The sequence below is a fragment of the Oncorhynchus mykiss genome, unplaced genomic scaffold (genome assembly GCF_013265735.2).
Source record: "Oncorhynchus mykiss isolate Arlee unplaced genomic scaffold, USDA_OmykA_1.1 un_scaffold_213, whole genome shotgun sequence".
NCBI lineage: Eukaryota > Metazoa > Chordata > Actinopteri > Salmoniformes > Salmonidae > Oncorhynchus > Oncorhynchus mykiss.
The window spans coordinates 515,001-538,299 of NW_023493684.1; the positions used below are offsets into that span (position 1 = coordinate 515,001).

General features: G+C 40.6%; 1 protein-coding gene across 1 annotated transcript in view; it reads left to right on the forward strand.

Annotated features, from left to right (window-relative positions):
• The window catches only part of LOC118936635 (caspase recruitment domain-containing protein 11-like), a 112,654-nt gene that overhangs the window by 15,554 nt on the left and 73,801 nt on the right, over positions 1 to 23,299 (forward strand). The window contains 3 exon segments of the mRNA XM_036972941.1: positions 6,716 to 6,904; positions 11,663 to 11,800; positions 18,436 to 18,612. Coding sequence (XP_036828836.1) covers positions 6,716 to 6,904; positions 11,663 to 11,800; positions 18,436 to 18,612 — 504 coding nt within the window.

Consider the following 23,299-nt stretch of genomic DNA (forward strand, 5'->3'; position numbering starts at 1 on the left):
ATTATTTTGTTTACGTCGCCTTCAGGCATTTTGGGGTGTTGCATGCTATCAGATAATAGCTTCTCATGCTTTCGCCGAAAAGCATTTTAAAAATCTGTCTTGTTGGCTAGATTCACAACGAGTGTAGCTTTAATTCAATACCCTGCATGTGTATTTTAATGAACGTTTGAGTTTTAACGAGTACATTTAGCATTTAGCGTAGCGCATTTGCATTTCCAGGTGCCTACTTGAGACGTCTGCGTCTCAAGTAGGATCAAGAAGTTAAGGAGAGGGAGAGAGAGCCTTGCAATTGAAAAAGGCTGCCAAATACCTTCCCACTGTGGCAGAATACCTGACCCAAAATTAAGGAGGGAGAGAGAGAGAGCCTTGCTATTGAGAAAGGCCGCCGAAGGCAGACCTGGGACTCAAGAGAAGACAGGCTATGTCCACACTGCCCACAAAAGGAGATAGAAACAGCTGCATTAACTAACCTCCTGCCAAATATATGGCCATATTAGAGACACGTATTTCCCTCAGATTAAACAGACCCACAAATTAGAAATTAGAAAACAAATCCAATTTTGATAAACTCCCATATCTACTGGGTGAAATACCACTGTGTGCCATCACAGCAGCAATATGTGTGACCTGTTGCCACAAGAAAAGGGCAACCAGTGAAGAACAAACACCATTGTAAATACAACCCATATTTATGTTGATTTATTTTCCCTTTAGTACTTTAACTATTTGTACATCATTACAACACTGTATATTTAGACATGATATATAGTCTGTACATTTTTTATTGTTTATTTCACTTGCTTGTTAACATATGTTTCCTCGACCAATAAAGCCCTTTACATTGAACTGAGTCTTGACATCTGCAGTAGAAGGAGGAAGTGGGAAGTGACTTTCTGAGTCACACACTATAAATTAAGAGAAGAGGAAACGTCTGTGGGTAACCGTGTGTGTGTGTGTGTGTGTGTGTGTGTGTGTGTGTGTGTGTGTGTGTGTGTGTGTGTGTGTGTGTGTGTGTGTGTGTGTGTGTGTGTGTGTGTGTGTGTGTGGTAGGTAACAGTTCGTAGTTTAAATCTCCTCCTCAGTCTGTGTGTGTGTGTGTGCAGAAACAACTGTTCTTTCCGTCTCCTTTCCTTCCTGACACACGCATACATACATTTGCATAGAGCTGTTATCTGGTGTGTGTGTGTTAGATAGGGCTGATTTGCCTGGCTGAAGACACAAAGCAGGGTTATAGAGCCACTAAGCAGGGCCAACCAGACACAGTATAGAGAGAGAGGTAGAGAGAGAGAGAAATATGTAGAGGTAGAGAGAGAGAGGTAGAGAGAGAGAGGTAGAGAGAGATAGAGAGAGGTAGAGAGAGAGAGAGAGGTAGAGAGAGAGAGAAAGAGAGAGAAATATGTAGAGGTAGAGAGAGAGAGAGAGAGAGAGAGAGAGAGAGAGAGAGAGAGAGAGAGAGAGAGAGAAATATGTAGAGGTAGAGAGAGAATATGTAGAGGTAGAGAGAGAGGTAGAGAGAGAGAGAAATATCTAGAGGTAGAGAGAGAGAGAGAGAGAGAGAGAGAGAGAGATATGTAGAGGTAGAGAGAGAGAGCGAGAGAGGAGAGAGAGAGAGAGAAATATGTAGAGGTACAGGGAGAGAGAGAGAAATTTGTAGAGGTAGAGATAGATAAATATGTAGAGGTAGAGAGAGAGAGAGAGAGAGAGAGAGAGGGAGAGAAATATGTAGAGGTAGAGAGAGAGAAATATGTAGAGGTAGAGAGAGGTAGAGAAATATGTAGAGATAGAGAAAGGTAGAGGAATATGTAGAGAGAGAGAGAGAGAGAGAGAGGGGGATAGAGAGAGAGAGAAATATGTAGAGGTAGAGAGAGAGAGAGAGAGAGAGAGAGAGACAGCACCCGGCCTCACCTTACTAGAATCCGAAATCAAATGTCTGCTGTTTGCTGATGATCTGGTGCTTCTGTCACCAACCAAGGAGGGCCTACAGCAGCACCTAGATCTTATGCACAGATTCTGTCAGACCTGGGCCCTGACAGTAAATCTCAGTAAGACCAAAATAATGGTGTTCCAAAAAAGGTCCAGTCACCAGGACCACAAATTCCATCTAGACATTGTTGCCCTAGAGCACACAAAAAAACTATACATACCTTGGCCTAAACATCAGCGCCACAGGTAACTTCCACAAAGCTGTGAACAATCTGAGAGACAAGGCAAGAAGGGCATTCTATGCCATCAAAAGGAACATAAATTTCAACATACCAATTAGGATCTGGCTAAAAATACTTGAATCAGTCATAGAGCCCATTGCCCTTTATGGTTGCGAGGTCTGGGGTCCACTCACCAACCAAGACTTCACAAAATGGGACAAACACCAAATTGAGACTCTGCACGCAGAATTCTGCAAAAATATCCTCCGTGTACAACGTAGAACACCAAATAATGCATGCAGAGCAGAATTAGGCCGATACCCACTAATTATCAAAATCCAGTAAAGAGCCGTTAAATTCTACAACCACCTAAAAGGAAGCGATTCCCAAACCTTCCATAACAAAGCCATCACCTACAGAGAGATGAACCTGGAGAAGAGTCCCCTAAGCAAGCTGGTCCTGGGGCTCTGTTCACAAACACAAACATACCCCACAGAGTCCCAGGACAGCAACACAATTAGACCCAACCAAATCATGAGAAAACAAAAAGATAATTACTTGACACATTGGAAAGAATGAACAAAAAAACAGAGCAAACTAGAATGCTATTTGGCCCTACACAGAGAGTACACAGCGGCAGAATACCTGACCACTGTGACTGACCCAAAATTAAGGAAAGCTTTGACTATGTACAGACTCAGTGAGCATAGCCTTGCTATTGAGAAAGGCCGCCGTAGGCAGACATGGCTCTCAAGAGAAGACAGGCTATGTGCTCATGTAACAGTATAACTTTACACCGTCCCCTCGCCCATACCCGGGCGCGAACCAGGGACCCTCTGCACACATCAATAACAGTCACCCTCGAAACATCGTTACCCATCGCTCCACAAAAGCCGCGGCCCTTGCAGAGCAAGGGGAACTACTACTTCAAGGTCTCAGAGCAAGTGACGTCACCAATTGAAACGCTATTTAGCGCACACCGCTAACTAAGCTAGCCGTTTCACATCCGTTACACTCACTGCCCACAAAATGAGGTGGAAACTGAGCTGCACTTCCTAACCTCCTGCCCAATGTATGACCATATTAGATATACATATTTCCCTCAGATTACAAAGATCCACAAAGAATTCGAAAACAAATCCAATATTGATAAACTCCCATATCTACTGGGTGAAATTCCACAGTGTGCCATCACAGCAGCAAGATTTGTGACCTGTTGCCACGAGAAAAGGGCAACCAGTGAAATATGTAGAGGTACAGAGAGAGAGAGAGAAATATGTAGAGGTAGAGAGAGAGAGAGAGGGAGATAAATATGTAGAGGTAGAGAGAGAGCGAGAGAGAAATATGTAGAGGTAGAGAGAGAGAGAGAGCGAGAGCGAGAGGGAGAGAAATATGTAGAGGTAGAGAGAGAGAAATATGTAGAGGTAGAGAGAGGTAGATAAATATGTAGAGGTAGAGAGAGAGAGAGGGAGAGAGAGAAATATGTAGAGATAGAGAGTGTGAGAGAAATATGTAGAGGTAGAGAGGGAGAGAAATATATAGAGGTAGAGAGAGAGAAATATGTAGAGGTAGAGAGAGAGAGAGAGAGAGAGAGAGAGAGGGGGGGACAGACAGACAGACAGAAGGAGAGATGAGGAAGAGAGACAAACAGAGGGTGAGACATGAGGAAGAGAGACAGACAGTGGGTGAGACATGAGGAAGAGAGACAGACAGAGGGAAAGATGAGGAAGAGAGACAGAGAGGGAGAGACATGAGGAAGAGAGACAGACAGAGGGAAAGATGAGGAAGAGAGACAGACAGAGGGAGAGACATGAGGAAGAGAGACAGACAGAGGGAGAGACATGAGGAAGAGAGACAGACAGAGGGAGAGACATGAGGAAGAGAGACAGACAGAGGGAGAGACATGAGGAAGAGAGACAGACAGAGGGAGAGACATGAGGAAGAGAGACAGACAGCGGGCGGGAGGGAGAGATGAGAGAGAGAGAGAGAGAGAGAGACATGAGGAAGAGAGACAGACAGCGGGAGGGAGGGAGAGATGAGAGAGAGAGAGAGAGAGAGAGAGAGAGAGAGAGAGAGAGAATGAGAGAGAGAGAGAGAGAGAGAGAGAGAGAGAGAGAGAGAGAGAGGGTCCGCTCACCAACCAAGACTTCACAAAATGGGACAAACACTAAAATGAGTCTCTGCATGCAGAATTCTGCAAAAACATCCTCTGTGTACAACATAGAACACCAAATAATGCAGAGCAGAATTAGGCCGATACCTGCTAATTATCAAAATCCAGAAAAGAGCCGTTCAATTCTACAACCACCTAAAAGGAAGCGATTCCCAAAACTTCCATAACAAAGCCATCACCTACAGAGAGATAAAGCTAGAGGAGATTCCCCTATGCAAGCTGGTCCTAGGGCTCTGTTCACAAACACAAACATACCCCACAGAGCCCCAGGACAGCAACACAATTAGACCCAACCAAATCATGAGAAAACAAAAAGATAATTACTTGACACATTGGAAAGAAATTACCAAAAAACAGAGCAAACTGGAATGCTATTTGGCCCTACACAGAGAGTACACAGTGGCAGAATACCTGAGCACTGTGACTGACCCAATATTAAGAAGATATACAACCCATATGTATGCTTATTTATTTTCCCTTGTGTACTTTAACCATTTGTACATAATATGACATTTGAAATGTCTTTATTCTTTTGGAACTTTTGTGTTATTGTTTATTATTTATTGTATATTTCACTTTTGTTTAATATCTATTTCACTTGCTTTGGCAATGTAAACATATGTTTCCCATGCAAATAAAGCCCTTATACCTTATATGCCTTCCAACCTGGAATTAAAATGTATTTGTGGGGGGTTTGTATCATTTGATTTACACAACATGCCACTATGAAGAGGGAAAATATGTTTTATTGTGAAACAAACAAGAAATAAGCTCCTTCAAGAACCCATCCAGCTCCTTCAAGTTGGATGGGTTCTGCTGGTGTACAGCAATCTTTAAGTCATACCACAGATTCTCAATTGGATTGAGGTCTGGGCTGTGACTAGGCCATTCCAAGACATTTAAATATTTCCCCTTAAACCACTCGAGTGTTGCTTTAGCAGTATGCTTAGGGTCATTGTCCTGCTGGAAGGTGAACCTCCATCCCAGTCTCAACTCTCCGGACGACTGACCAATTCTGACCATTTTCCCATTCTCTGCCGATGAAAAACATCCCCACAGCGTGATGCTGCCACCACCATGCTTCACTGTGGGGATGGTGTCTTGGGGGTGATGAGAAGTATTGTGTTTGCGCCAGACATAGCATTTTCCTTGATGGCCAAAAAATTAGCTTTTATTCTCATCTGACCAAAGTACCTTCTTCCATATGTTTGGGAAGTCTCCCACATGCCTTTTGGCGAACACCAAACATGTTTGCTTATTTTTTCTGGACACTCTTCTGTAAAGCCCAGCTCTGTGGAGTGTACGGCTTAAAGTGGTACTATGGACTGATACTCCAATCTCCGCTGTGGAGTTTTGCAGCTCCTTCAGGATTATCTTTGGTCTCTTTGGTGGCTCTCTGATTAATGCCCTCTTTGCCTGGTCCGTGAGTTTTGGTGGTTGGCCCTCAGGTTTGTGGTGGTGCCATGTTCTTTCCATTTTTTAATAATGGATTTAATGGTGCTTCGTGTAATGTTCAAAGTTTCTGATATTTTTTTATAACCCAACCCTGATCTGTACTTCTCCACAACTTTGTACCTGACCTGTTTGGAGAGCTCCTTGGTCTTCATGGTGCCCCTTGCTTAGTGATGTTGCAGACACTGGGACCTTTCAGAACAGGTGTTTATATATACTAACAGATCATGTGACACTTAGACTGACGGCACACAGGTGGACTTTATTTAACTAATTATGTGACTTCTGAAGGTAATTGGTTGCACCAGATCTTATTTAGAGGATTCATAGCAAAGGGGGTGAATACATATGCACACACCACTTTTCAGTTTTTTGTTTTTGTGAATTTTTTTAAACAAGTTATTTTTTTAATTTCACATCACCAATTTGGACTATTTTGTGTATGTCCGGTACATGAAATCCTAATAAAAATCAACTTAAATGTCAGGGTTAGAGGTCAGGTTGTAAGGGTTAGGGTTAGGGTTAGAGGTCAGGTTGTAATGCAACTAAATAGAAAAAACACGAAGGGTTGTGAATACTTTTACAAGGCTCTGTATATAGAGAGAGATGGATATAGTTAACATCATTCACTGTGTGTGTGTAGAGATGGATATAGTAAACCTACATCTTTCACTGTGTGTGTGTAGAGATGGGTATAGTAAACCTACATCTTTCACTGTGTGTGTAGAGATGGGTATAGTAAACCTACATCTTTCACTGTGTGTGTGTAGAGATGGGTATAGTAAACCTACATCTTTCACTGTGTGTGTGTGTGTAGAGATGGGTATAGTAAACATCTGTCACTGTGTGTGTGTGTGTGTAGAGATGGGTATAGTAAACATCTTTCACTGTATGTGTGTGTGTAGAGATGGGTATAGTAAACATCTTTCACTGTATGTGTGTGTAGAGATGGAGAATGGAGGTGAGGACACGGAGTCTCTGTGGGAGTCAGTGGAGAGTAACCGCTACATCTTAAGTCGCTACATCTCGCCTGGTAAACTGACTCCCTACCTGCGCCAATGTAAGGTTCTAGACGAACAGGACGAAGATGAGGTCTTAAACTCACTACTACTGGTCTCTAAGGTCAACCGCACAGGTAGGTTATCTCTCTACTACTGGTCTCTAAGGTCAACTGGACAGCTAGGTTATCTCTCTACTGCTGGTCTCTAAGGTCAACTGCACAGCTAGGTTAACTCTCAACTGCTGGTCTCTAAGGTCAACTGCACAGCTAGGTTATCTCTCTACTGCTGGTCTCTAAGGTCAACTGCACAGGTAGGTTATCTCTCTACTGCTGGTCTCTAAGGTCAACTGCACAGCTAGGTTAACTCTCTACTACTGGTCTCTACAGTTGTGGACAAAAGTTTTGAGAAAGAGACAAATATTATTTTTCACAAAGTCTGCTGCCTCAGTTTGCATGGTGGCAATTTGCATAGACTCCAGAATGTTATGAAGACTGATCAGATGAATTGCAATTAATTGCAAAGTCCCTATTTGCCATGCAAATGAATTGAATCCCCAAAAAACATTTCCACTGCATTTCAGCCCTGCCACAAAAGGACCAGCAAACATCATGTCAGTGATTCTCTCGTTAACACAGGTGACGAGGACAAGGCTGGAGATCACTCTGTCATGCCGATTGAGTTCGAATAACAGACTGGAAGCTTTAAAAGAATGGTGGTGCTTGGAATCATTGTTCTTCCTCTGTCATCCATGGTTACCTGCAAGGAAACGCGTGCCGTCATCATTGCTTTGCACAAAAAGGGCTTCACAGGCAAGGATATTGCTGCCAGTAAGATTGCACCTAAATCAACCATTTATCGGATCATCAAGAACTTCAAGGAGAGCGGTTCAATTGTTGTGAAGAAGGTTTCAGGGTGCCCAAGAAAGTCCAGCAAGCGCCAGGACCGTCTCCTAAAGATGATTCAGCTGCGGGATCGGGGCACCACCAGAACAGAGCCTGCTCAGGAATGGCAGCAGGCAGGTGTGAGTGCATCTGCACGCACAGTGAGGCGAAGACTCTTGGAGGATGGCATGGTGTCAAGAAGGGCAGCAAAGAAGCCACTTCTCTCCAGGAAAAACATCAAGGACAGACTGATATTCTGCAAAAGTTACAGGGATTGGACTGCTGAGGACTGGGGTAAAGTCATTTTCTCTAATGAATTCCCTTTCCGATTGTTTGGAGCATCCGGAAAAAAGCTTGCCTGGAGAAGACAAGGTGAGAGTTACCATCAGTCCTGTGTCATGCCAACAGTAATGGGTGGGGTTGCTTCTCAGCCAAGGAAGTGGGCTCACTCACAATTTTGCCTACGAACACAGCCATGAATAAAGAATGGTACCAACACATCCTACGAGAGCAACTTCTCCCAACCATCCAGGAACAGTTTGGTGACGAACAATGCCTTTTCCGGCATGATGGAGCACCTTGCCATAAGGCAAAAGTGATAACTAAGTGGCTCGGGGTACAAAACATCGATATGTTGGGTCCATGGCCAGGAAACTCCCCGGACCTTAATCCCATTGAGAACTTGTGGTCAATCCTCAAGAGGCGGGTGGACAAACAAAACCCCACAAATTCTGACAAACTCCAAGCATTGATTATGCAAGAATGGGCTGCCATCAGTCAGGATGTGGCCCAGAAGTTAATTGACAACGTGCCAGGGCGGATTGCAGAGGTCTTGAAAAAAAAAGGGTCAACACTGCAAATATTGACTCTTTGCATCAACTTCATGTAATTGTCAATAAAAGCCTTTGACACTTGAGAAATGCTTGTAATTATACTTCAACAAGCATTTCAACAAGCATTTCTCAACGGCTGGCCATGCCTTCCGCCTGGCTACTCCAACCTCGGCCAACAGCTCCCCCCCCCCCCCCCCCCCCCCCCCGCAGCTACTCGCCCAAGCCTCTCCAGGTTCTCCTTTACCCAAATCCAGATAGCAGATGTTCGGGAGCTGCAAAACCTGGACATAACCTGGACCCGTACAAATCAGCTGGGCTTGACAATCTGGACCCTCTATTTCTGAAACTATCCGCCACCATTGTCGCAACCCCTATTACCAGCCTGTTCAACCTCTCTTTCATATCGTCTGAGATCCCCAAGGATTGGAAAGCTGCCGCAGTCATCCCCCTCTTCAAAGGGGGAGACACCCTGGACCCAAACTGTTACAGACCTATATCCATCCTGCCCTGCCTATCTAAGGTCTTCGAAAGCCAAGTCAACAAACAGGTCACTGACCATCTCGAATCCCACCGTACCTTCTCCGCTGTGCAATCTGGTTTCCGAGCCGGTCACGGGTGCAACTCAGCCACGCTCAAGGTACTGAACGATATCATAACCGCCATCGATAAAAGACAGTACTGTGCAGCCGTCTTCATCGACCTTGCCAAGGCTTTCAACCCTGTCAATCACCATATTCTTATCGGCAGACTCAGTAGCCTCGGTTTTTCTGATGACTGCCGTAACTGGTTCACCAACTACTTTGCAGACAGAGTTCAGTGTGTCAAATCGGAGGGCATGCTGTCCGGTCCTCTGGCAGTCTCTATGGAGGTGCCACAGGGTTCAATTCTCGGGCCGACTCTTTTCTCTGTATATATCAAGGATGTTGCTCTTGCTGCGGGCGATTCCCTGATCCACCTCTACGCAGACGACACCATTCTATATACTTCTGGCCCGTCCTTGGACACTGTGCTATCTAACCTCCAAACGAGCTTCAATGCCATACAACACTCCTTCCGTGGCCTCCAACTGCTCTTAAACGCTAGTAAAACCAAATGCATGCTTTTCAACCATTCGCTGCCTGCACCCGCACGCCTGACTAGCATCACCACCCTGGATGGTTCCGACCTTGAATATGTGGACATCTATAAGTACCTAGGTGTCTGGCTAGACTGTAAACCCTCCTTCCAGACTCATATCAAACATCTCCAATCGAAAATCAAATCTAGAGTCGGCTTTCCATTCCGCAACAAAGCCTCCTTCACTCACGCCGCCAAACTTACCCTAGTAAAACTGACTATCCTACCGATCTTCGACTTCGGCGATGTCATCTACAAAATAGCTTCCAACACTCTACTCAGCAAACTGGATGCAGTTTATCACAGTGCCATCCGTTTTGTCACTAAAGCACCTTATACCACCCACCACTGCGACCTGTATGCTCTAGTCGGCTGGCCCTCGCTACATATTCGTCGCCAGACCCACTGGCTCCAGGTCATCTACAAGTCCATGCTAGGTAAAGCTCCGCCTTATCTCAGTTCACTGGTCACGATGGCAACACCCACCCGTAGCACGCGCTCCAGCAGGTGTATCTCACTGATCATCCCTAAAGCCAACACCTCATTTGGCCGCCTTTCGTTCCAGTACTCTACTGCCTGTTACTGGAACGAATTGCAAAAATCGCTGAAGTTGGAGACTTTTATCTCCCTCACCAACTTCAAACATCTGCTATCTGAGCAGCTAACCGATCGCTGCAGCTGTACATAGTCTATTGGTAAATAGCCCACCCATTTTCACCTACCTCATCCCCATGCTGTTTTTATTTATTTACTTTTCTGCTCTTTTGCACACCAATATCTCTACCTGTACATGACCATCTGATCATTTATCACTCCAGTGTTAATCTGCTAAATTGTAATTATTCGCCTACCTCCTCATGCCTTTTGCACACAATGTATATAGACTCTCTTTTTTTTCTACTGTGTTATTGACTTGTTAATTGTTTACTCCATGTGTAACTCTGTGTTGTCTGTTCACACTGCTATGCTTTATCTTGGCCAGGTCGCAGTTGCAAATGAGAACTTGTTCTCAACTGGCCTACCTGGTTAAATAAAGGTGAAATAAAAAAATTAAAAAAATAAATTCCATAGTAACACCTGACAAAAGTATCTAAAGACTCTGAGGCAGCAGACTGTGGAAATTAATACTTGTGTCAAATCAAATTGTATTTGTCACTTCGTAAACAACAGGTGTAGACTAACAGTGACATGCTTACTTATGGGTACTTTTCCAACAGTACTGAGTCAATGTGCAGCGATAACAGGCAATAACATGGCTATATACAGGAAGTACCAGGTAATAACATGGCTATATACAGGAAGTACCAGGTAATAACATGGCTATATACAGGAAGTACCAGGTAATAACATGGTTATATACAGGAAGTACCATGTAATAACATGGCTATAGACAGGAAGTACCAGGTAATAACATGTCTATAGACAGGAAGTACCAGGTAATAACATGGCTATATACAGGAAGTACCAGGTAATAACATGGCTATAGACAGGAAGTACCAGGTAATAACATGGCTATATACAGGAAGTACAAGGTAAGCAGGTAGGCACGTGGTGTGTTTGTGTGTTTGTAAAGCAAGAGGTGGGGCTATAAAGCAGGAGGGTGTGTCTACAGAGCAGGAGGGTGTGTCTATAAAGCAGGGGGTGTGTCTATAAAGGAAGAGGGTGTGTCTGTGTTATCAATCAGATTACACATTAAAAGGCATAACAATAAATTAAATCTACTTTCTCTCCTGGATGTGTGTGTGTGTGTGTGTGTGTGTGTGTGTGTGTGTGTGTGTGTGCGTGCGTGTCTGTGTGTATATCTGTGTGTGCGTGCCTGTCTGTGTGTATATACGTGTGTGCGGGCGGGTGTGTGTGTGTGTGCGTGTGTGTGTGTACGCGTGTGTGTGCGTGTGTGTGTGCATGTGTGTGTGTGTGTGTGGGTGTGTGTGTGTGTGTGTGCGCGCGTGTGTGTGCGTGTGTGTGTGTGTGTGTGTGTGTGTGTGTGTGTGTGTGTGTGTGTGTGTGTGTGTGTGTGTGTGTGTGTGCGTGCGTGCGTGCGTGTGTGTGTGTGTGTGTGTAGGTCGTCTGTTAGACATTCTTCATGGTAAAGGAGAGCGAGGTTATGTGGTTTTTCTGGAGAGTCTTGAGTTCTATTATCCTGACCTTTACAAGCTGGTGACTGGCAAGGAGCCCACCAGACGCTTCTCCACTATCGTTGGTAAGACACACACACGCACGTGCACACACAGACAGACACGCACGCACGTGCACACACAGACACACTCACGCACGTGCACACACAGACACACACGCACACACGTGCACACAAAGACACATGCACTTTTATATATATCATCTGTCACTATAACCATTCTGTTACTATAACCATCATCTGTTACTATAACCACTATGTTACTATAGCCATTCTGTTACTATAACCATCATCTGTTACTATAACCACTATGTTACTATAGCCATTCTGTTACTATAACCATCATCTATTACTATAACCATCATCTGTTACTATAACCACTATGTTACTATAACCATTCTGTTACTATAACCATCATCTGTTACTATAACCACTATGTTACTATAGCCATTCTGTTACTATAACCATCATCTATTACTATAACCATCATCTGTTACTATATCCATTCAATTACTATAACCATCATCTGTTACTATAACCATTCAATTACTATAACCATCATCTGTTACTATAACCATCATCTGTTACTATAACCATTCTGTTACTATAACCATTCTGTTACTATAACCATCATCTGTCACTATAACCACCATCTGTTACTATAGCCACTATGTTACTATAACCATTCTGTTACTATAACCACTATGTTACTATAACCACTATGTTACTATAACCATCATCTGTTACTATAACCATCATCTGTTACTATAACCATCATCTGTTACTATAACCACTATGTTAATATAACCATTCTGTTACTATAACCATCATCTGTTACTATAACCACTATGTTACTATAACCATCATCTGTTACTATAACCATCATCTGTTACTATAACCACTATGTTACTATAGCCATTCTGTTACTATAACCATCATCTATTACTATAACCATCATCTGTTACTATAACCATTCTGTTACTATAACCATCATCTGTTACTATAACCATCATCTGTTACTATAACCATCATCTGTTACTATAACCACTATGTTACTATAGCCATTCTGTTACTATAACCATCATCTATTACTATAACCATCATCTGTTACTATAACCATTCTGTTACTATAACCATCATCTGTTACTATAACCATCATCTGTTACTATAACCACTATGTTACTATAGCCATTCTGTTACTATAACCATCATCTATTACTATAACCATCATCTGTTACTATAACCATTCTGTTACTATAACCATCATCTGTTACTATAACCATCATCTGTTACTATAACCATTCAATTACTATAACCATCATCTGTTACTATAACCACTATGTTACTATAACCATTCTATTACTATAACCATCATATGTTACTATAACCACTATGTTACTATAACCATTCTGTTACTATAACCATCATCTGTTACTATAACCATTCTGTTACTATAACCATCATCTGTTACTATAACAATTCTATTACTATAACCATCATCTGTTACTATAACCATTCTGTTACTATAACCATTATGTTACTATAACCATCATCTGTTACTATAACCATTCTGTTACTATAACCATCATCTGTTACTATAACCACCATCTGTTAATATAACCATTCTGTTACAATAACCATCATCTGTTACTATGACCATCATCTGTTACTATAACCATTCTATTACTATAACCATTCTGTTACAATAACCATCATCTGTTAATATAACCATTCTGTTACTATAACCATCATCTGTTACTATAACCATTCTGTTACTATAATCATCATCTGTTACTATAACCACCATCTGTTACTATAACCATTCTGTTACTATAACCACCATTCTGTTACAATAACCATCATCTGTTACTATAACCATTCTGTTACAATAACCATCATCTTTTACTATAACCATTATGTTACAATAACCATCATCTGTTACTATAACCACTATGTTACTATAACCATTCTGTTACAATAACCATAATCTGTTACTATAACCATTCTGTTACAATAACCATCATCTGTTACTATAACCATTCTGTTACTATGACCATCATCTGTTACTATAACAATTCTATTACTATAACCATTCTGTTACAATAACCATCATCTGTTACTATAACCATCATCTGTTACTATAACCATCATCTGTTACTATAACCACCATCTGTTACTATAACCATTCTGTTACTATAACCACCATTCTGTTACAATAACCATCATCTGTTACTATAATCATTCTGTTACAATAACCATCATCTGTTACTATAACCATTCTGTTACAATAACCATCATCTGTTACTATAACCATTCTGTTACTATAACCATTCTGTTACAATAACCATCATCTGTTACTATAACCATTCTGTTACAATAACCATCATCTGTTACTATAACCATTCTGTTACTATAACCATCATCTGTTACTATAACAATTCTATTACTATAACCATCATCTGTTACTATAACCATTCTGTTACTATAACCATTCTGTTACTATAACCATCATCTGTTAATATAACCATTCTGTTACTATAACCATCATCTGTTACTATAACCATCATCTGTTACTATAACCACCATCTGTTACTATAACCATTCTGTTACTATAACCACCATTCTGTTACAATAACCATCATCTGTTACTATAACCATTCTGTTACTATAACCATCATCTGTTACTATAACCATTCTGTTACTATAACCATCACCTGTTACTATAACAATTCTATTACTATAACCATCATCTGTTACTATAACCATTCTGTTACTATAACCATTCTGTTACTATAACCATCATCTGTTACTATAACCATCATCTGTTAATATAACCATTGTATGTTACTATAACCATTCTGTTACTATAACCACAATCTGTTACTATAACCGTTATGTTACTATAACCACCATATGTTAATATAACCGTTCTGTTACTATAACAACCATCTGTTACTATAACAATCATCTGTTACTATAACCATCATCTGTTACTATAACCATTCGGTTACTATAACCATTCTATTACTATAACCATTCTGTTACTATAACCATCATCTGTTACTATAACCATTCTGTTACTATAACAATCATCTGTTACTATAACCATAATCTGTTACTATAACCATTCTGTTACTATAACCATTCTATTACTATAACCATTCTGTTACTATAACCACCATCTGTTACTATAACAATCATCTGTTACTATAACCATTCTGTTACTATAACCATCATCTGTTACTAGAACCATCATCTGTTACTATAACCATTCTGTTACTATAACAATCATCTGTTACTATAAGCATAATCTGTTACTAGAACCATTCTGTTACTATAACCATTCTGTTACTATAACCATTATGTTACTATAACCATCATCTGTTACTATAACCATCATCTGTTACGATAACCATTCTGTTACTATAACCATTATGTTACTATAACCATCATCTGTTCATATAACAATCATCTGTTACTATAACCATTATGTTACTATAACCATTCTGTTACTATAACATTATGTTACTATAACCATCATCTGTTACTATAACCATCATCTGTTACTATAACCATTCTGTTACTATAACCATTCTGTTACTATAACCATCATCTGTTACTATAACAATCATCTGTTACTATAACCATTCTGTTACTATAACCATTCTGTTACTATAACAATCATATGTTACTATAACCATCATCTGTTACTATAACCATTCTGTTACTATAACCGTTCTGTTACTATAACCACCATCTGTTACTATAACAATCATCTGTTACTATAACCATCATCTGTTACTATAACCATTCTGTTACTATAGCCATCATCTGTTACTATAACCATTCTGTTACTATAACCATTCTGTTACTATAACCATAATCTGTTACTATAACCACTATGTTACTATAACCATCATCTGTTACTATAACCATCATCTGTTACTATAACCATCATCTGTTACTATAACCATCATCTGTTAATATAACCATAATCTGTTATTATAACCATTCTGTTACTATAACCATTCTGTTAAAATAACCATTCTGTTAATATAACCATTTTGTAACGATAACCATCATCTGTTACTATAACCATTCTGTTACTATAACCATTCTGTTACTATAACCACCATCTGTTACTATAGCCATTCTGTTAATATAACCATTATGTTAATATAACCATTCTGTAACTATAACCATCATCTGTTACTATAACCATTCTGTTACTCTAACCATTCTATTACTATAACCATTCTGTTACTATAACCATCATCTGTTACTATAACCATTCTGTTACTATAACCATTCTGTTACTATAACCAGTCTGTTACTATAACCATTATGTTACTATAACCATAATATGTTACTATAACCATCATCTGTTACTATAGCCATCATCTGTTACTATCAACATTCTGTTACTATAACCATTCTGTTACAATTTACCATTCTGTTACAATAACCATCATCTGTTACTTTAACCATTCTGTAACTATAACTATCATCTATTACTATAACCATCATCTGTTATTATAACCATTCTGTTACTATAACCATTCTGTTGCTATAACCATTCTGTTACTATAACCATTCTGTTACTATAACCATTTTGTTACTATAACAATTCTGTTACTATAACCATTCTGTTACTATAACCATCATCTGTTACTATAACAATTCTGTTACTATAGCCATCATCTGTAACTATAACCATCCTATTGCTATAACCATTCTGTTACTATAACCATTCTGTTACTATAACCATCATCTGTTATTATAACCATTCTGTTACTTAAATCATCATCTGTTACTATAATCATAATCTGTTACTATAATAATCATCTGCTACTATAACCATTCTGTTACTACAACCACTCTGTTACTATAACAACCATCTGTTACTATAACCATTATGTTACTATAACCATTCTGTTACTATAACCATCATCTGTTACTATAACCACTATGTTACTATAACCATTCTGTTACTATAACCACCATCTGTTACTATAACAATCATCTGTTACTATAACAATCATCTGTTACTATAGCCATCATCTGTTACTATCAACATTCTGTTACTATAACCATTCTGTTACAATAACCATTCTGTTACAATAACCATCATCTGTTACTTTAACCATTCTGTAACTATAACTATCATCTATTACTATAACCATCATCTGTTATTATAACCATTCTGTTACTATAACCATTCTGTTACTATAACCATTCTGTTACTATAACCATTTTGTTACTATAACAATTCTGTTACTATAACCATTCTGTTACTATAACCATCATCTGTTACTATAACAATTCTGTTACTATAGCCATCATCTGTAACTATAACCATCCTATTGCTATAACCATTCTGTTACTATAACCATTCTGTTACTATAACCATCATCTGTTATTATAACCATTCTGTTACTTAAATCATCATCTGTTACTATAATCATAATCTGTTACTATAATAATCATCTGCTACTATAACCATTCTGTTACTACAACCACTCTGTTACTATAACAACCATCTGTTACTATAACCATTATGTTACTATAACCATTCTGTTACTATAACCATCATCTGTTACTATTACCATCGTCTGTTACTATTAACCATCATCTGTTACTATAACCATTCTGTTACTATAACACTCATCTGATACTATAACCATCATCTGTTACTATAACCATTCTGTTACTATAACCACCATCTGTTACTATAACAATCATCTGTTACTATAACCATCATCTGTTACTATAACCATTCTGTTACTATAACCATCATCTATTACTATAACCACTATGTTACTATAACCATTCTGTTACTATAACCACCATCTGTTACTATAACAATCATCTGTTACTATAACAATCATCTGTTACTATAACATCATCTGTTACGATAACCATTCTGTTACTATAACCATTCTATTACTATAACCATTCTGTTACTATAACCATTCTGTTACTATAACCATCATCTGTTACTATAACCATTCTGTTACTATAACCATTCTGTTACTATAACCATCATCTGTTACTATAACCATTCTGTTACTATAACCATTCTGTTACTATAACCATCATCTGTTACTATAACCATTCTGTTACTATAACCATTCTGTTACTATAACCACCATCTGTTACTATAACCATCATCTGTTACTATAACCATCATCTGTTACTATAACCATCATCTGTTACTATAACCATTCTGTTACTATAACCATTCTGTTACTATAACCATCATCTGTTACTATAACCATTCTGTTACTATAACCACCATCTGTTACTATAACCATCATCTGTTACTATAACCATCATCTGTTACTATAACCATAATCTGTTACTATAACCATTCTGTTACTATAACCATTCTATTACTATAACCATTCGGTTACTATAACCACTCTGTTACTATAACCCTTATGTTACTATAACCATTCTGTTACTCTAACCATTCTGTTAATATAACCATTATTTTACTATAACCATCATCTGTTACTATAACCACCATCTGTTACTATAACCACCATCTGTTACTATAACCATTCTGTTACTATAACCATTCTGTTACTATAACCCTTCTGTTACTATAACCATCATCTGTGTAAACAGGAAAACAGACCATGTGGAGTTGTGGAGAGTTTTGACGGTTGTCTCACTGCATGTGTGTGTGTTGTTTGTAGTGGAGGAGGGTCATGAAGGGTTAACCCAGTTCCTGATGAATGAAGTCATCAAGCTACAGCAGCAGGCCAAAGCTAAAGATGTCCAGAGAGTTGACCTCATTGGGAAACAGCGCACCCTGGAGGATGAACAGAAAAAACTACGCCTGACCAACCAGGAACTATCAGCCTTCCAGCAGAGTAATAGCATTATTATTATTAGTGTTATTAGTATTATTATTAGTAGTACTAGTAGTAGTAGTAGTTGTACTAGTAGTAGTAGTAGTAGTAGTAGTAGTAGTAGTAGTAGTAGTAGTATTAGTATTAGTATTAGTAGTAGTAGTATTAGTAGTAGTAGTATTAGTAGTAGTAAGAGTGGGAGTAGTAGTAGCATTGTTGTTGTTATATTATTATTATTATTATTATTATTAGTAGTAGTAGTAGTAGTATTGTTATTATTATTATTATTTTTAGTAGTAGTAGTAGCAGTACTAGTAGTAGCAGAATTGTTGTTGTTGTTATTATTATTATTATTATTGTTATTATTATTATTACTAGTAGTAGTAGTAGTACTTGTAGAAGTAGTATTGTTTTTATTATTATTATTATTAGTAGTAGTAGTACTAGTAGTTATAATAATAATAATAATAATTAATACTAGTAGTAGTAGTAGTAGTACTACTACTAGTAGTAGTATTGTTGTTATTATTGTTATTATTATTATTATTATGATTAGTAGTAGTATTAGCAGTAGTAGTAGTATTGCTGCTATTATTATTATTATTATTAGTTTATAGTATTATTATTATTATTAGTAGTAGTAGTATTGTTATTATTATTATTATTATTAGTAGTAGTAGTAGTAGCAGTAGTAGTACTAGTAGTAGTATTGTTGCTATTATTATTTTAATAATTATTAGTAGGAGTAGTAGTAGTAGTAGTATTGTTGTTATTATGATGATGATTATTATTATTATTTGTAGCAGTAGCAGTACTAGTACTAGTAGTAGTAGTATTGTTGTTATTCCTATTATTATTAGTAGTACCAGTACTAGTAGTAGTAGTATTGTTGTTATTCCTATTATTATTAGTAGTACCAGTACTAGTAGTAGTAGTATTGTTGTTATTCCTATTATTATTATTAGTAGTAGTATTGTTGTTGTTGTTATTATTATTATTATTATTAGTAGTAGTAGTAGTAGTAGTAGTTGTAGTACTAGGACTAGTAGTAGTAATATGGTTGCTATTATTATTATTATTAGTAGTTGTAGTATTGTTGTTATTATTATTATTAGTCGTAGTAGTAGTAGTAGTAGTAGTAGTAGTAGTACTAGTATTAGTAGTATTGTTGCTACTATTATTATTATTATTAGTATTAGTAGTATTGCTGTTATTATTATTAGTATTATTATTATTAGCACTAGTAGTATTGTAATTATTATTATTATTATTATTATTATTTGTAATAGCAGTGTTAACCTTCGCAAGGCTGCTGGACCAGATGGCATCCCTAGCTGCGTCCTCAGAGCATGCACAGACTAGCTGGCTGGTGTGTTTAAGGACATATTCAATCAATCCCCATCCCAGTCTGTTGTCCCCACATGTTTCAAAGATGGCCACCATTGTTCCTGTACCCAAGAAGGAAAAAATAACTGAACTAAATGACTACCGCTCCGTAGCACTGACTTCTGTCATCATGAAGTGCTTTGAGAGACTAATCAAGGATCATATCACCTCCACCTTACCGGCCCCCCTAGACCCACTTCAGTTTGCATACTGTCCCAAAAGGTCCACAAACGATGCTATCTTTATCACACTGCCTGCCCTATCCCATCTGGACAAGAACCCTAACCCTAACCCTAACCTCGACAACATCCGGTGAAATTGCAGAGCGCGAAATTCAAAAAACAAAATTCATAATATTAAACATTCATGAAAATGTGTCATACATGATTCTTTAGCTTAGAATCTTGGTAATCGAACCTCTTTGTCAGATTTACAATAGGCTTTACGGCGAAAGCATAGCATTTGATTGTCTGAGGACAGCGCCCCGCATACATTCAGCATAGTCATATTTTCCAAAGCAGCACGGGTGTCTCAAAATCCGAAATAACAATAAAATAAATTACTTACCTTTGAAGATCGTCATCTGTTGGCAATCCAATTGTTACGATCTACTAGGTGTGGTGGTTGGAATCAGGCGCAGAGAGCAGGGTTCAGTCGTCTCTTCACATTTATTCCCCAGCGCAACAAAAACAGTCACGCCAACACACAGGGCGTAAAATAAGTTGCCAGTCAAAAACAACAGGACTAAACAGTCCGGAGAATAAATACAGGAAAAAATCCAGAAGAGTCCAGAATAGCTCGTACTGTGTACGCCGGGGACCCCTCGATGTCCAGAGGGGGTGGAGGGACCTCCGGTACCTCACCGTCTTGTAGGGGACCAGCTACCACCGGCCTGAGGAGAGACACATGAAACGAGGGGTTAATACGATAATAAGAGGGAAGTTGCAATCTATAACACACCTCGTTTATCCTCCTCAGGACTTTAAATGGCCCCACACACTGCGGCCCCAGCTTCCGGCAGGGCAGGCGGAGGGGCAGGTTTCGGGTCGAGAGCCAGACCCTGTCCCCTGGTGCGAACACCGGGGCCTCACTGCGGTGGCGGTCAGCGTCTCTCTTCTGCCGTTCACTGGCCTGCCTGAGAGAATCCTGGACTGCCCGCCAGGTCTCTCTAGAGCGCTGTACCCACTCCTCCACCGCAGGAGCCTCGGTCTGACTCTGATGCCATGGAGCCAGGACCGGCTGGTAGCCCAGTACACATTCGAATGGCGACATATTCGTGGACGAATGCCGAAGAGAATTCTGGGCTAACTCTGCCCACAGGACGTACCTCGCCCATTCTCCTGGCCGGTCCTGGCAATACGACCTCAGAAACCTGCCCACTTCCTGGTTTACTCTCTCCACCTGCCCATTACTTTCGGGGTGATAACCAGAGGTAAGGCTGACCGAGATCCCCAGACGCTCCATAAATGCCTTCCAAACCCGAGATGTGAACTGGGGACCCCGATCGGAGACGATATCCTCTGGAACCCCATAGTGCCGGAAGACGTGGGTAAAAAGAGCCTCTGCAGTCTGTAGGGCCGTAGGGAGACCAGGCAATGGGAGGAGACGGCAGGACTTAGAGAACCGATCCACAACGACCAAAACGGTAGTGTTCCCCTGAGATGGGGGAAGATCAGTAAGGAAATCTACCGAGAGATGGGACCATGGCCGTGGAACCGGGAGGGGCTGTAACTTCCCTCTAGGAAGGTGCCTAGGAGCCTTACTCTGGGCGCATACCGAACAGGAAGATACATAGAGCCTCACATCCCTAGCTAAGGTGGGCCACCAGTATTTCCCTCTAAGACCCCGCACTGTCCTATCGATCCCCGGATGACCCGCAGACGGTAGTGTGTGAGCCCACCGAATCAACTTATCACGGACACCAAGCGGTACGTAACTTCTACCAGTCGGACACTGTGCAGGCGCAGGTTCAACCCTCAACGCCCGCTCGATGTCCGCGTCCACCTCCCATACCACTGGGGCCACCAGCCGAGAAGCTGGGAGGATGGGAGTGGGTTCGATAGACCGGTCCTCGGTGTCATAGAGACGGGACAGCGCGTCGGCCTTAGTGTTGAGGGAACCTGGTCTGTAAGAGATCGTAAATCTAAAACGTGTAAAGAACATGGCCCACCTAGCCTGACGCGGATTCAGTCTCCTCGCTGCTCGAATATACTCCAGATTACGGTGATCAGTCCAGATGAGAAAAGGGTGTTTAGCCCCCTCTAGCCAGTGTCTCCACACCTTCAGGGCCTTTACCATAGCTAGTAACTCCCGGTCCCCCACATCATAGTTCCGCTCTGCCGGACCCAGCTTCTTAGAAAAGAAAGCGCAGGGACGGAGCTTCGGTGGCGTGCCCGAGCGCTGAGACAGCACGGCTCCAACCCCAGCCTCGGACGCATCCACCTCCACTATGAATGCTAACGAAGGGTCCGGATGCGCCAACACGGGAGCCCCAGTGAACAGTGCCTTCAACTGGTTGAAGGCTCCATCAGCCTCTGCTGACCACCGCAAACGCACCGGCCCCCCCTTCAGCAGTGAGGTAATGGGCGCCGCTACTTGGCCAAAACCCCGGATAAACCTCCGGTAGTAATTGGCAAACCCTAAAAACCGCTGCACCTCCTTTACCGTGGTCGGAGTCGGCCAATTACGCACGGCGTTAACGCGGTCACACTCCATCATCATCCCCGAGCTGGAAATGCGATAACCCAAGAAGGAAACGGCTGGTTTGGAGAACACACATTTCTCAGCCTTGACGTATAGGTCATGCTCCAGCAGTCGCCCAAGCACCTTGCGCACCAGGGAAACATGCGCGGCGCGTGTGGCAGAATAAATCAAGATGTCATCAATATAGACTACCACACCCTGCCCGTGCAAGTCCCTGAGAATCTCATCTACAAAGGATTGAAAGACGGCTGGAGCATTTTTCAACCCATACGGCATGACGAGGTACTCATAGTGGCCTGATGCGGTACTAAACGCTGTTTTCCACTCGTCTCCTCCCCGAATACGCACCAGATTATACGCGCTCCTGAGGTCCAGTTTTGTGAAGAAACGCGCTCCGTGGAATGATTCCACCGCCGTAGCGATGAGAGGTAGCGGATAACTAAAACCCACTGTGATCGAATTGAGACCTCGATAATCAATGCACGGACGCAGACCTCCCTCCTTTTTCCTCACAAAAAAAAAACTTGAGGAGACGGGTGACATGGAGGGCCGAATGTACCCCTGTCTCAGAGCTTCCGTGACATATGTTTCCATAGCCAGCGTCTCCTCCTGTGACAGT